At 43.8% G+C, this 16,408-nt stretch overlaps 1 protein-coding gene across 1 annotated transcript in view; it reads left to right on the forward strand.

The window, feature by feature from the left end:
• The first annotated feature begins 1,910 nt into the window (after positions 1-1,910).
• The window catches only part of LOC147703536 (vomeronasal type-2 receptor 26-like), a 115,901-nt gene continuing 101,403 nt past the window's right edge, over positions 1,911-16,408 (forward strand). The window contains exon 1 of the mRNA XM_086928925.1: positions 1,911-2,156. Within this exon, the coding sequence (XP_086785051.1) occupies positions 1,995-2,156 (162 nt within the window). The 5' untranslated portion in view covers positions 1,911-1,994. The remainder of the gene's footprint in view (positions 2,157-16,408) is intronic.

Here is a 16,408-nt window from a genome sequence, read left to right on the forward strand (position 1 = left end):
TCTGGGAAGCACCTCCGCCTGTGCCATTTATATCAGATCGCACAGCAATCTCTGCAGCCATCTTGCCGAACCAGCATGAGGTTGTGCTCTACTCTGCAGTACCAGATCCATTCCTCAACCACTCAGCCCCAACCCTGATTCCCGGTAGGGCTGCGGCTCGTTGCAGTATGAGCGAGAAGTAAGCTAAACACACCAGGCCTGATTCAGAAAGGTAAACTTACACTTTTGGGTAAGTTTCTGATTGTTTGCTATTCACAAATGTATTTTACAAGTAGTATATTTACCATTGCTGAGTCTCCTCACATAAAAAGATTGGACTGTTCTACCTTTTTATGTGCGGAGACTCCACATTAGTAAAGATATTAACTTTAAAAATATGTTTGTGACTAGCAAACAATCAGAAATGTACACAGCAGTGTAAGTTTACCTCCCTGAATCATGCCTTCCATTGATGTGATATATTCAGTGTATGTCCAGTTAGTCTCATATGGTTTCTCTCTCTCTCTCTCTCTCTCTCTCTCTCTCTCTCTCTCTCTCTCTCTCTCTCTCTCACACACATTTTTGATGTTTCATTACATGAGATGCTGAAATATATTGTACAATATTTTTTAGAGGATTGTTGAGTTATTTATTATGATGCATTGCCATTCCCTTTATTTCCCATAATCCATTACAAAGTCCTGACTGACGTTATAGACACTAAGGGGGTCATTAGGTCGGCGGACGGACTTAGTCCGCCCGCCATCCTATCGGGTATTGGGACCGCCCGCCATGAATGGATTGCATCCGAGCAAGTCTCTTCTATACTTATGGCGGGGCTCACGTGGGGGAAATTAGGATGCGCCTGCCACTGTAGCGGGCGCATCCTGCATTGTTAGCATTGTGGCAGGCGGTGCTCTCAGCACCGCCCGCCACAATGCTAAAAATGTACAAATGCATTTGCATTAACAAAGCGGCAGGCACTGTGCGGTGCCTGCCACTTTGTTAATGCAAATGCAGGGGGGTTCCACAGGTACCCCTCGTGTGCACCCCCCACCTCTCCTTCAGTCTGGGGGCCCGCAGGGGGCCCTAAGAGTGAAGACCGCATGCCTATGCCGCCACCACGGCAAGGCATCTAACTAAGCCCATGGTAATGTGGCTGGCAGTGTCTAATAGACACCGCCACCATATTAAACCTTTTCCGCCCCGGCCGTGGAAAAGCGGCAGAAGGTCTTTCCGTCCGCCGCGGTCCCGCCCGCCATAATTATATGGCGGGGGTCATTTATTTGAGGATGGCGGGCGGATTGCCCCCGCCAGGCCGTCTATGGCTACCGTCAACCTGGCGGGGGCAATCCGCCCGCCATCCTAATGGGCCCCCTAAACTTAACACATCATTTGAAATGCGATCATAACAATAGGAACTCACATTATGATTTCTTCACTCTGTACTCCTTTCAATATGATCCAGTATTACTGTACCCTTTTTCCACTAGAGTTTGTTTTTTCCACCTATTACAATTTTTCAACTTTTTACCTTATACATTTCTATATGACTTAAATGTATCACATTTAAATTTCACCCCTGTTTATACATTTTGTTGCTTGCTTGCATTTCTTCTCCTTTCCAGTTTCTGCTGTTGGTGTTAAGTGCTCTGTTTGCATTGAATTTGTCCCGAAGTAAAGGTCTACGAACTTTAATAATTGCCTAATTATCTCATTCTGTAGGCTACCATTGTCTACATTTATTACATATATTCATAATTCACACACTCTTCCTGAACTGGTGGTAGAGAGGACATCACAGTATTAATTTATTTTGCTTTTTTGAATGAAAACGTTTGGAAATCGTTTGCACAGGTCATAACAGTATGTTCTACTTCACCAGAATGAATACAGAACAATATCAATCTGTGCTCGCCATGGTTTTCGCAACCAATGAAATCAACCAGAATCCCAATATTCTTCCTCAAATCACCCTGGGATTTCGGATTCTTGACTCTTGCTACTCTGAAGCGATGGCCATTGAGGGAATGTTCTGGCTGCTGTCAGGTCATCAGAAGATCATCCCAAACTACAGCTGTGCAGCAAAGTTAGAGACGCCTGCTATCATTGGTGACTATTCATCTGCAGCGACCCTCCCTATGGCAAGAATCCTTGGTGTCAGCAGGTATCCTCAGGTATTGTGGACACACACTGTGTAATCAGTTCAAGGAAAGGTCATGAACAACAGAAATGCAATATGTGGTGGTGACTGAGCAACAGTTAACGCAAACATTCTCTCACACACACACAAACACACCCCAGCACACACACACACACACAAAATCTGACTCTGCCACAACCCCGTCTCTATTACTAAGGTGGTGGGAAATGGCTTCCCAGAAGACGTAGAGTACACAAACCTGGCAGTGATAAAACTGACACATGTAGTATCCCACCAGGTGTGCCATTTTGGTACACTGATCTAGGACTGTTTTCATTTCAATGTCTATCCTGTAGAAATGGAAAACTCCCTGGGCCCCGAGTTACGTGAATATTTAGAGTCCTGAGTAATAGGCATCGTTAAAATGGATCCAACGACGGAAGTAAATTCCTCATACTCTCATTTGTAACCAAAATGTCACCATCTCACTATATTTGGAGATTTTCACCTACGTGGCTCCCTCATAGTGGCTGGAGTGGGGAAAAAACCAACTTCTCTGCTGGGATACCTTAAAGGTGCATGCGCCCAAAGAACCTGAATCACACAAGGTGGTCGAGGCAAGACCTAGATAAAAGGCATTTATTTGTTGAGCTAATTGACTGGGTTGATTGGTATCATGTTCCTTTATAGAACATCTTCAGCAGTAGTAAATGCTTTCTTTTTACTCTACCCCGTTTAATAGAATAGTTTTTTTTTAAACAAAAAAGTGTGTACTGTAGTTTTTACAGGAGGCCAAATATGTTCACCTTTTTCAACAAAGTATTCTTTGTTCTTAAGCTTTATTTGTGCAAATCATGGGGATGACAGGCATATGTGCTAATGTTCTCCCTTCACACAATACTTTCTCTTCCTGGTGCGCAATATCAGATGAAGTGGGCATCTGCTGCATAATAGTTTACCTCAAGGGCATTGGACCTTGTCTAGCTATACTGATTTGTCAGGTCCTGGCAGCGGTATGTCAAAATATTGTGCCAAAACCATGTAGACTGCACAGTATTACTGCTGTATCGTCAAAGTAAATGTTTACAGCTAAGTTTAGATTTACAAACACCTAAACTGGACAGTGGACCAACTCGCTTGCGGTAGGCACCAACGTCAGAAAGTATACCAGTATTTTATTTAAAAAAAAGTAATTCTGTGTGCAAACTTCAACAGTGCCCTCTGTCCAAAGGCACCGCAAAAATCAATTCAAATAACGGGTGTGATGTCATAATGTGATAGTCACTCCGAATTCTCCAATCAGTATGTACATTGGGCACAGCACACACCATGCCTTGCAAGGGGGTCGGTGTGCCTGGCTTGTCTTCTTTGCCTTCCAATTCCCACCCATGGTTCCAATGCAGATACTGATTGGAGAATTTGGAGTGACTATCATATCATGACATCACACCCGTTATTTGAATTTATTTTGCATGAACACAACAAGTTCTTCATGTAAGATAAAGGAGCATAATCTCTAAAAGACAATCCGAAGTGAGAGACTACTACCTCACGCACCATTTACCTATTGGTATTGCAGAATTTATAAATGCCCTGAAGAAGTTCTGTTCGCAGAACGAAACGTGTTGGCTGTGGTTCTTTTAAGAGAAAAAAGCAATAAAGAAGGAAGCTCATTTCTTTTTCAAAACGGACTGGATATACATTCATTTGATTGTACACAATTGGAAAGTAGTGCAGCTTTGATACAGCTTACATAAGTTTAGATTTACCATTTATAACTCCATATTTACTTTCCTTTGCTATATATATTGATATGGTAAATAAATGTGGATTTAAGAAAACTAACTTATATAAAAACACCTTCATGGTATGGAGGTAGCTGATATTCTGGAGTCAATTTGGTGTGGCTGAATATTGACACATTGAAGTTACTGTGTCAAACTGTCCTTGATTAGTGTCACCTAACATCACTATGTGAAACAAAGCAAAGACACATGCGAACACATACACCTAACAGCTTAACTACCACTATATCTGCTACTGTTTATTGAATGCCTATTATAAATGAGCATTCTAGCCACACAAACTCATTACAATGGCGGTAGGACGAGCATTCGACCACCATCACTGTGGGCAGGTGACCATCCGACAATGAGTTGGCGGTCCCACCCACCCTCTTACGATACAACTGCTGTGAAGGCGGTCATAAAATGGATTTTTCCTACTGCTGCTTCTGCTGCGGCCCAAAAAGAGACACAGCACAAGCTATCTCATGTGCCCTCCTGGCCACTAAGTAGTGGCCCACAGGGAATGGGGGCCGTGCTTAGTGCTCCCAATGTCCCCTCTGTTTGCCTTTCCATGGCCGTGGGACCACCAAGAAAAGGCAGTGAGAAAGGGACATCCTAATCCCTATGGTGGTGCCTACGCAGGCACCGCCCTCATGGTAGGGATAGGAGTCCGACCCCTGCCCCGACAGGCTTGTTGAGCCTGTCGGAGGTGGCGGTCTATCCCCCCAACATCATCACTCCGACCACCGATATTGTAATCCAGCAGTCGGACCGGTGACCTGCATGTTGGGTGGACTGCCATCCACGGCCTGTTGGTGGCGGTCTGCCTGACATCATAATGAGGGCCTCTGTGTGCAAACCCACATTTCGTGAATAGCAGAAATATCATTTGCATCAAATATTGAGCTATTTCCCGCAGAAGATATGTGTCGTCTATATAATAGCAACAACCAAAAATTATTTTTCATGTTTATGTTCATTTATGATTGCATGCAGTATTTCTATAGCGTGAACCAAGGGAAACGCTTGTGGAGATCTGTAATTGGTCAAAGGCCAGCATAATGTTACCAATAGACAGGAGAAGTAGATGGTTTCTTGACTGCTAATACATTGTGATGTAGAGCTCTTTAAAGAGATGTCTCTTTAACTCTTCTAAATTGGAGCAGCATTGGAGTGGTCTTGATCAATACAGGGATATTGTTCCAGATCCGGGATGCATAGATGTATTACACCTTCTGCCTTGTTATTTCTTTTTTACACTTCTTAGTCTGCAGTCTCATGTTGTCCTGGCAGCAGGTTTGCTGAAAATTACAAGAGAGGGTGAGTTTGTCTACATGATAAACGAGGTTGCTAGTCATGATGGCTTTGTAAGTTATGTAGCTTGTTTTGAAGATGATGTGCACTGGGAAGGGTTGTCAATGGAGTTTCCCTGAATGAGACATGCTACAGCTAATAGGATCCCCTTAATGTTGTCAGTGCAGAGTCTGGCAGGCCATGGAGCATGGCATTACCACCAACCAGAAGTTAGAGCATGTGGGCTTGAACAGAAGAAACAGTTTCCATTTCTTTACAAGAGAGAGCTGGCATCAGGCTGTCTTTGTGTTTTTTTAGCAATGTGTCCCTTGAGGGTAAGATTGGAGTCTAGGGTGAATACAAGTGATGTCAGTGAAAGTTGGGGTTTAAAATCATCATCATTGAGCCTTGTGTGTACTGTGTCTTGGCAAATAAAAGGTATTCTGTCTTGGATGAGTTGAACTTCAGGTAGGCACTGGCATGACAGGTCAGGGTGCTGTGCAGGCAGTGTGTGAAGTAGTGGATGTCTGAAGCAGAGGACCCTTTTAGGTAGAGTCGTGCATCATCAGCATAATCAATCAATCAATCACGGCATTTGTAAAGCGCGCTACTTACCCGGGAGGGTCTCAAGGCGCTAGGGGAGAGGGGTATGTTACTGCTCGAACAGCCAGGTCTTGAGCTGCTTCCTGAAGGAGAGATGGTCTTGGGTTCGCCGAAGGTGGGTGGGGAGGGAGTTCCAAGTCTTGGCTGTCAGGTAGGAGAAGGATCTTCCTCCAGCGGTGGCTCTGCGGATGCGTAGTACGGTGGCGAGGGCGTGGCTGGTCGATCGTAGCTGGCGGGTGGGCGTGTAGAAGGTCATGCGGTTGTTGAGGTACTTGGGGCCCAGGTCATGGAGAGCCTTGTGTGCGTGGGTGAGGAGTCTGAACGTGATTCTCTTGCTGACGGGGAGCCAGTGCAGGTCTCTCAGGTGTCCGGTGATGTGGCTGTGTCGGGGGATGTCCAGGATGAGTCGTGCGGAGGCGTTCTGGATGCGTTGGAGTGTTTTTTGAAGTTTGGCTGTGGTTCCGGCGTAGAGGGTGTTCCCGTAGTCCAGTGGGCTGGTGACGAGTGCCTGGGTGACGGTCTTCCTGGTTTCAGTGGGGATCCATCTGAAGATCTTGCGGAGCATGCGCAGGGTGTTGAAGCATGAAGATGAGACAGCGTTGACTTGTCTGGTCATCGACAGGGAGGAGTCCAGGATGAAGCCCAGGTTGCGTGCGTGGTCCGTTGGTTTGGGAGCGGTGCCCAGGGCCGGGGGCCACCAGGAGTCGTCCCAGGCGGATATTGCTGAAGATCATCACGTAGCTTCAGGTAGTGATTGAAGATGACAGGGGACAGAATGGAACTCTGAAAGACGGCGCAGGTGATAGAGATCTTTTGTGATCTTCAGATGCCCATGGAAAAAAACTGGTGCTGGTTGGAAATTTAGGAGAAGAACCAGTGAAAGAAATTGCAGATGAATCCCATTCATGTCTCTCTAAGGAAGGAATGGTCAACTGTGTCATAAGCAGCTGAGAGATCCAGCAATATCAAGAGGCAGGGGTCATCTACAAGTGGGGTTAGGCTGGCATTGTCTACAATATGTAAGTGTGCAGTTTCCATGTGGCAGCATGATCTGAAGCCAGACTAGTAGTTCTGCTGGAGGTGGGGAGCACTGATGTGATTAGGGATCACTTAAATATAAATGCAGTTCCCAACACCAGCTGAAGTGCACTACAAGAAATACAGTTGAGCAATTTAAATATGTTGGTACAATCCTTAGATTAAATCTTGGGTTTACACTTCGTAACAGCCATAATTGAAAAAGAGACTTTGAGGTTGAACTTCAACCATTAAGAGCTTAAAGACAAAACCACAGACTCTGATGCACCAAGAATTAGGGACAGAGTGTGAAGCTTGTCTAAATCCCAGGAAACTCCTTTCAGACAGAAAACACAAGCGCATTTGAGGATCATAGCAAAACCTAAGAATTGCCTGCAGAAGAAAGGAATATGATCAGTTTGTTTAACATAAATTAATTAAATGAAGCAGTCAGAAAGATAGGTACTAGATTGATAGGCAAGGAGCCCCATATTCCAATGAGTGTGCAACGAGACAGAAGAGGGGAACATTATAACATCTTCCTCTTTGTCTTTAATAAAATCTATATTTTCTCTTTGTCAACTTAGAAATCCTTATTTTTTGTCAAGGTATGTGATGAATGTTATATGGGTATATGTCAGAATATGTAATAGCAAAAATATTAACTGCCATAAATATTGTTGAAAAAATTATATCGCCCTTGGGGAATAATTTCTTTCATTCGTTCCAATGTTGTAATATTTTAGTAAATTATATCAAGGACACAATATTTTTTAAGATGAGGCTATGGCATTTTTGTATTATACTTTGTTTTTTTTGTATATTGTTTTCATTGCCATTTCTCCAATTACAATAACAAGTTATGCTATCCTGTCTCTTAGTCCCCCTACTTTAGCCAGTGACCCGACCTGGCATATAAAGCACTGTGTGACAGGATTCTGTTGGCCCTGGACTCACTTATTCCAGCTAAATGGTCCAAGGGCCATTGTACTAATTCCGAACCGTGGTTCAATGATTCTTTGGCCACCATGCGCAAAGCCTGTAAAAGATTAGAACGGGTCTGGCATAGGGATTATGATCTGGTGGCCAAAAAAGGCTACCAGGATGCCATCAAGACCTAACATAAGGCCATACACGCTGCACGGGTGGCTTATTTTACTAAGGAAATTAAGTCCAGTAAGAACCCTGCTAAGTGTATTTTTAAAATTCTTAACAATCTTAAAAGCAGGAAAAATTCTGCTGCTTCTGTTATTACATCTGAGCAACAGTGTGAGGAACTGGCTGCTTTTTTTGTGAATAAGGTGGAAGTGATTTACAAGTCCTTTTCTGGGGCCACCACATGTTTTCCTGGTGCACATGGTTCCCCCCCTACGCATGCTCTAGCAGCCATTCCCTCTATCTCACAGGATGAGTTTCTCCGGTTGAGTAAGAAAGTCAAATCGGGCTCGCCATCGGATCCTATGAAACCTGCTCAGTTTATGGACTCACTGCCTGTGCTTCTTGCTCCACTGTGTCAGATGATTAACATCTTGCTTACCACAGCAGTTGTTCCTAGGATGTGGATGTAGGCTAGGGTAGTTCCTCTACTTAAGAAACCCTTGCTGGATCCAGTAAAGTTGGAGAATTTCCATCCCATATCATTATTGCCATGGGTAGATAAAATAGCTGAGGCACACATGAATAACACGCTCACATGCTTTTTGAATAACACCGGCTTCTTAGATCTGTCCCAGAATGGTTTACGCCCTAGCCACAACACGGAAACTGCTCTCCTAGCTGTGACTGAACATCTGCGGACCATTTTGGATGAAGGGCACACCGCGGCGCTGATATTACTTGGTCTCAGTGCCTTGTTTGACATGGTCTCCCACTGGATCCTTCTAGTTCGTCTGGAAAAGGCCGGTAGCGTAGGTCCAGCCTTGGTATGGTTTAAAACATTTTTGTCAGGTAGAACATTCTAACTATCTGCTCCCCCCTTTCTCTCCTGCGCCCAGGCTATTGGGGTTGGGTGTCCCCCATGGCTCTGCCTCAGCCTCATACTTTTCAATCTGTATGTTCAACCCCTAGCCACGGTGGCCAGGGACAATGATCTTGCCATGGTCTCATATGCTGATGATAGACAGTTGGTGGTGGCCCTCTCCAATGACCCTACACAGGGCGCTACTAAATTTCAGAATGGCCTAAAGCGGTCATGGAGTGGATTACCACCAACTGCCTTCAGCTCAACGTCAACAAATCCGAGGTGTTGTTGGTGGCGAGAGATCAGGGAATATGGAGCGAGCATTGGTGGTCCAAGGCCCTGGGCTGCACTCCAACCCCCAAGTTGGCAGTAAGAAATCTTGGGGTGTGGCTAGATGTCACTCTCAGCTATCAGGAGCATACCAAGAAATTACCAGGTACCTGCTTTTACCTACTCCGAGGGTTGAGACCCTTGTTGGGGTTCTTTGATCCTTCTACCCACCAGACGATAGTACAAGCGGCCATCCTGTCCAGATTGGCGTATGCTAATTTGCTCCTGTTAGGGGCAAATTAGGCAGAAACGACTTGTCTGCAGCATGTTCAGAACGCAGCAGCTCGTGTCCTGCTGAGGCTTCCTAGAACTTGTTCTGCAACTGGGGCAATTTGCCGCCTTCTTTGGCTGCCTTTGACTAAAAGGATCAAATTTAAAACTGTGTGCTTGACTTTTGAATCTTAAAATTCTCTTCCCCTGAGATCCTGTCCAAATTATTGGTACCCTGCGTTCCTATGCGCCAACTACGTTCAGCTAGGCAACACCTAGCTATGGCCCCCCGAGTGAAGCGTCTTCAAGCTGGTAGAAGATCTTTTCGCTGTTTGGCGGCTAAATTGTGGAATTCCTTGCCTACGCAGATTAGCCTTCCGGACAGCTTGATATCATTCCGTAAAGCCGCTAAAACCTTTCTCTTTCCTGGGGCTTGATCCCGTATCTCTCCATTGACACTGCTACTAGTGCCGGGACGCCTCTTCGCTGAGGCAGCTGTGAGCTATATAAAATGATTTAACATAATATAACATAGCAAGTGTGACACACAGTATTGGACAATGATATGTACAGTAATAGGATTAAAGATATAAAGGCAAAGAGTTAATTTCAGCATAACATATCAAATTGAGGCAACAGCGACTGCTTAGTGCAAACTCACCTAGGAATTTAACGACAGTCTCTTGAAACTGTAACCTCCCCCTGCCCCCTGTGCTTCATCCTCTAGTCCAGCCAGCATAGCCCAAGAGCTGCCTTCATTGTCCTTTGTTTCTTCTTAGGGCAGACATGATCCGCGAATCTCCCACATATATCGTGCTTTAGATCAACACACCATTTGAGCACACTGCTTTTCATGTATTAAGAGCGTTCTATTATTGACTTGTAGGCCCCTCACGGGGTCTGTATTGGGAGGATCTGTTAGGTACTGTATCATAGCTCCCTAGGAGGTCAGGTCATTTGCTAGTTTCTCGTCAAGTCGCTCCTTCCTCATATGTACTCCATCTGCTCCAGCCCATTCTGGTAAATTTCGTCCCCCGTCCAATATCAAAGGGAGCAGGTGGCTCATCCATTTAGTGCCAATAGGCTTCTTAGCTAGTATTAGGCCAAGCATCAAGAATTTCCTTCTCAATTTATTTGTTTCTTTCCTGAGTGTAGGCATTGTGTTATTGTGAGTGGAACAGCCCAGTCTATGACCTTGTTGAGCTGATCTAACAGCTCTTCCCAGAATTTTGAAATTACAGGACAGCTCCACTACACATGATAAAAAATCAGCCATTACACACTTACAGCGCACACATCAGGGTCCCTCACTGGACGTGTTAGTACCATGTTATGTATTTTTAACTTCCACTCACTATTTCAGTCGCAGCATTTGGACACTTCCACCTACACTGAAGCCTCCTCTACAAAAAAAAGCCTGTGTTAGTGGTTTTTGATACTATAGCTATTTTGGTAAAATGCACTCAAAACTTTCAGACAGCATTAGCTATCCGTTCTTTTACCCAGTCGACCTAATGGGACAGTATGAGAGAGAACACTGTATTATGTGACTTTCTGATGGCTATTAGAGGTTATAAATTGAAGGTCGATCTTCGGTAAGGTAGTGCTCTTTTTTAATTGTTTCATGTAGGCAAAATTTGTGGAGCTCCTCAAATTGTGAAAAAGGACTTAAGATGAACTGATCTTGCTCCATTCTACAGTGTAAAAGCTCATTTGTTCAGGGCATAAAAAACTGACAGATCTAGGGGTGTGTCCTCACATGTGATCAAAGTGGCTTTTTTATTTCAAGGATGCAGCCTCAGCCACCCACCACTCCCTGAAGTGATATCTATCTTCTTAAACCTCTTCCATAGCATTCATGGTTTCCATTTCTACTCACGTACTCTCTTGCACCCCCTTCAGCTGCCCCATGGTAGGTGGAGTGGTCAAAGGGCCCAGGACCTATGGCATCCTCAGATTTCCATGTATCATCAGCTTGGGTGAAGTTCAGAATAGTCCAGAGTACCACCCATCCACAGTGGAAAGGGCTACCCTACGCCTTCGTGCCACCTCCAGTTGCCAATTTCACAGTTTAGGACCAAAACAAATTTGCTACATTGTGTGAAAGGGAGACAGCAGGGCAACACCATATTCTACTAGGATATGATGCTATAACTCTTTTCCCTAGTGTTGGTGAAGAAGCAGGCTGCCTAGCACCACATACACACATTTGCACCATAATCAAAGGTGTTTGTATGATGTCTAGCTTAGGTTCTCTTCTGGAAGGGTACCCTTGCTGTACAAAATACTATGCTAAGACAAACTTTAAAAGTTTTCACATTTTGTATTAGCCGCACAGTGCATCACACACTCAAAGTCATAGAAGTCTGGAGTTTCTCCTTTTTAATGCCTGTCTCAAAGTGGCATTATTGTTCGATGTAAAGTCCTGACTACTCTTTTTTGTATATACAATTTTTTGTCAAAATCCATGGGTGGTTGCAGTTGAATGCCCATGTACCACGGATGTATGTCATGACAACGCTGGCGTTACCCCGCGCTGCCATTACGACACATCCATTACACCGCAAGTCATTATAACAACATGCGCTGTAGTCGCTGGATTGTGGAATAGTTTAATTTTCTATTCCAACTCCAGCCCACATAACAGTAGGGAAGGTGTTGGAATAGAAAATAAAACTATTCCTTTACCAAGAGCGCCCTCCAGCGCAAGTCATTGTAACGACTTGCGTTGTGATGGCAGCGTCGTAATGACAGCGCGCTGTAAAGCCTGCGTTGTCATGGCTGTTTCCCATGTACCACCTATGGGAAGCCCCCTTGATGCATAACAAAGCTAAGCAGTGCTAGTGCACTGGAAATTAAGTCACAAATCAGCACCTTGTAGTGGTTTGCATTAATTTGTGATTCAAGCTTGGTGAAAGGTGGCAGTAAATCTGCCCCACAGTTTCTCATCATCTCATATATTGAGATCTCATCATTAAGCCTTATTGTGAAAGCATCGTAGCCTACATATTTTTAAACAACATTTGTAAACAAAAAGAGTTTTATGAATATTCATACAGGTATTTTTTTCTCTCTGTAAGATTGGCTATGGTGCAGCGTTGGCTGCACTGAGTGATAAGGTGCAGTTTCCATCTTTTCTCCGGACTGCTGGAAGTGCAAGTTCTCGAGCCCTTGCTTTCACTGAGCTGTGTCTTCACTTTGGTTGGAACTGGATAGGAATTATTGTCTCGGACAATGACTATGGGCTTGAGAATGGTGGCAAATTACTCACAGAGGCTTCTAAGAGTGGCATTTGTGTTGAATTCTATGAGACCTTGGCCACAAAGATGACACAGAAAACATTATCTGATGTGGTAAGCATAATTCGGCGATCTACATCAAGAGTCATTGTGTGCCTGACTTTTTCAGCTCAGATGATTCCATTTTTTTATGAAATCTCTGCTCAGAACATTGTTGGCAAAATTTGGATTGCAAATGCAAGCTGGTTTCCTTCTCCGGTATTTTCCATGAAAGATTTATGGCAATCATTCCATGGTACATTGGGATTTGCAGTGTACAGTGGAGAGATTCCATTATTTAAGGAGTTTCTCTATAGCATACACCCATCGAAATTTCCCAATGACATCTTTATGAAACAATTCTGGGAAGAAACATTTAGCTGCCGGTGGCTGGAGCACTTGAACAAAACAACCATTGAAAACGAAGCTCAAGGAAAAAGAATTTGTACCCAAATAGAAAAACTGGAAGATGTTGATGAATCACAATATAATGTTCATAACTTCAGAAATTCTTACTCAGCATATAATGCTATCTATGCCTTAGCACAAGCGCTACATAATTTAAAGTATTGTACACCCGAAAGAGGACCGTTTGCCAATGGGACCTGCGCAGAATATTCACAGTTTCAACCCTGGCAAGTAAGAATCTTCCATATCTGTTTGAAGTTATGAATGTGTTTAATATTTTTTATAAGTGCACTATGCAGGCTTTCTTTGAAATTACCATTTAATATCTACAGGTGTCCTGCTTAGCAGCTTCTTCTGTGCTCCCTTGCTTTGCCTTCTTGTTATCTTCCTTCTCCAGCCTTTTTCCCCTCCCCCTGCAATTTTGTTTGTTCTCTAAGATCAACCGCTCTCAAGAAGGCAGTAAAACACTTTGCAATTAAAAAAAAATAATACCGAAAAACCCACTGAATTCTACATTTTGCAGAACTATTGGGTAACAATCTGTCATAACAATCATTTTAGAAGTTAAAGTAGGTATTGTTTAAATTCTGAGAGTCCGTATCGTTAAGGTATATAGATGCATTATTGTCTCTGTTAGCGCTTCTCCTTGGGGCCCATTAGGCACTTTGTAATTAATCAAAATTAAAACTGAGGGTCTTCTACAAATCAATACGTTCAATTTACTTTGAAGCACTTTAGGCTCCAGAATAGAGAAAGAGAATGACTAAGGGGCTCATTATGATGGCGGGCGGACTTCAGTCCACCCGCCATCATAACAGTGATGGGATCACCCGCAAGACGTGGGGTGGTCCCACCAAACCAATTAGGAGGGGCCCGCCATGCTGGCTGCAGCACTGTCCGTAATGTGAAAAGGCCACGAAGTGCATTTCATGCACAACCTGGCGGGCACCATGTAGTGCCTGCCACCTTGTGCATGGAAATGTAGGCCCCCACCCCATGGAGGGGGCCCGCAACAGGCCCCAAAGCCACTCTATACCTGTCTTTTTGCGGCTTGATATCCGGCACAAAAAGACAGGCAGAAGGGCTCATCATAATCACTATGGTGGTGCCTGCACTACACTTCTGCAATGATGCCCTGTTTCTAGGTTCTGTAAGGTGGGTGGAAAAGACTGCCTTGGGGTGGATGGACTATCCGTCCGCTGCGGAACGTAGGTGATTCCCACCGCCATCCTAATTTGGCGGGGTGAATCACATTGTTATGGCGGCAGGATCACCACCGCCGGCCCGGCGGTGGCGATCCTCCCGCCATCCTAATGCGCCCCTAAGTTTTCAAACCCTAAGGATGTATTAAAAGTATAATTGTTTACAGAAGTCTAAATCAGTCAAGCTAGTAGCAAATCATTCATCAACATGTGAATGCATCAGTTAATATGAATTTCAATTGAATATAAAGTAAAGCAAAAACTGGTCAAACTAACATAGAGTTGCCTCAATATGTAGACTCTCATAAAGAGTGCATCTTAAAATCTCATACTCTGTTCCAAGCTGCATCAAAAAACAGACTTATTCTAATCTACATTCATCACACAATTCTAACAGTTGATACACCCAGATACAGTTCCCATAAAACAATCCAATCCGGTTAAAGTGAAATGATACCATCATGTAGTCATTATCGTCTAAGGATTCATCAAAATGCAGCTTCTCTCTGTGTCCTTCAAACTTATATTACCTGTGACAAAAGCGAGATACAAGGACCAGACTGTACCGTGCAAGTGCCTCTGTGAGCATTCCGCCAATTATAATATTCCATAATTATCACAGTAAAAGAAAATATTTCATAAGGAAAAGAAAACAAAATTACATCAAATGTGTTAATAGGGACTTTGCTTTTGTCTAGAAATAAAATATTCACATCACAAATCAAAATGGGAACCAATGCACACCATTTTAAAATGCAGGCCTACACTAGAAGTGATAGGGCTAAACTTTAACAAATGTGCAAATGTGTGGTAATGTTGATCAAATGCAAAACCATTGCCTGTAAAATATCCCTTTGACCTCTATAGGTAGGGTTGAAACCTTACTTCTTAGGAAGCAGCATTCTTACACTATTCTTATACCCTTGATTACTTTGGACCCCTAAACTAAACATTGTCATCAATATCCATCCTGTCAGCAAGCCAAATGTGGTTGATATTGGTCTAATTGGGAAAATGTTATAGATAGGAGGGCAAATCCAGCATTTTTTCAACATAATATGCAAAAACCCTTAAGAAACCTCTGCAACAATAAATGCAAACTCCTGAGAGAAAGCATATCACATTATGCAGAAACACAGTGCTGTAGTCATTGTGTGTCTCTTCCTTGTTTGGTGTTTTACTCTCCCATTTTGGAGTAATTAAACCAAAACCAATAGTCTTGTATCATATGTTAGGGCCATCGTTTCGGATTTGGAACTGGCCGCCCATGAGGCGGCCTCCCCACAATCCGAATTATGATGCGCATTACCTATATTTTGCATTGTGGTGGGGATGAGTTCAACAGCCCCCGCCGCAATGCAAAAATTAAGGCACTTGCATATCCCTACACTACGTGGCAGGCACCATGCGTTGCCTGCCACACGGTGCAGGGATATGTGCCCTTGACCCAGTCCCAGGGATGAAGGGGGGCACGCTACGGGCTCCCAAATCCATTTACACCATTTGTTTTGCTGCGGTTTGTCAGCCGCAAAACAAATGAAGGGAAGGGATATCATATTCCCTATGGCAGTGCCGCAATTTTGGGCTATGTTTCAGTTCTGACAGGCGGGCGGAAAAGGACCGCCTGTCAGAACCTTGGTGGATGGTCTTTACGACTGCCACACTTACCCAATGATTCCCCCGCCATCATAATATGGTGGGAGAAAACAGCAGTACGAATGCGGAAGGCCCGCTACCGACCGGCTGTCAATGGCGGGTCTTCCGCCATCGTAAGGAGCCCTTTAGTGTGGTCCTAATAATTAATTTACAATCAATGGAGCTTGTGAGCAGTACACAAGCACCTAGTTGGCTCGACAGCTGTCCAGTAAAACACTCCCAATAATGTCCTTGAACATTAGATTGCGAGCATGAAAGTAATAAATACCAAAGTCCTGGATTAGACGTGGTTCTTGCCCCGGGGCTCTACAAGTTTGTGCTGCATGGCTTATGATGGTTTCAAGCAATTTGTACAAGGCTTTCCATTACACACAAAGGGGGAGATTTACCAAATCTCCACTAAGCACAGCACAATTGTGCAATTATTTTTTTTAGGTGTGGGTTGTAGGGTTATAGGGGTAAAATGTGGACAGTGATTTATTTTTTATTACTTACTAATGAGTTTATTAATTTGTTTAATTGTTTAATTGAATGTTTTTTAG

The sequence above is a fragment of the Lissotriton vulgaris genome, chromosome 7 (assembly GCF_964263255.1).
Source record: "Lissotriton vulgaris chromosome 7, aLisVul1.2, whole genome shotgun sequence".
In the NCBI taxonomy this organism is placed as follows: domain Eukaryota; kingdom Metazoa; phylum Chordata; class Amphibia; order Caudata; family Salamandridae; genus Lissotriton; species Lissotriton vulgaris.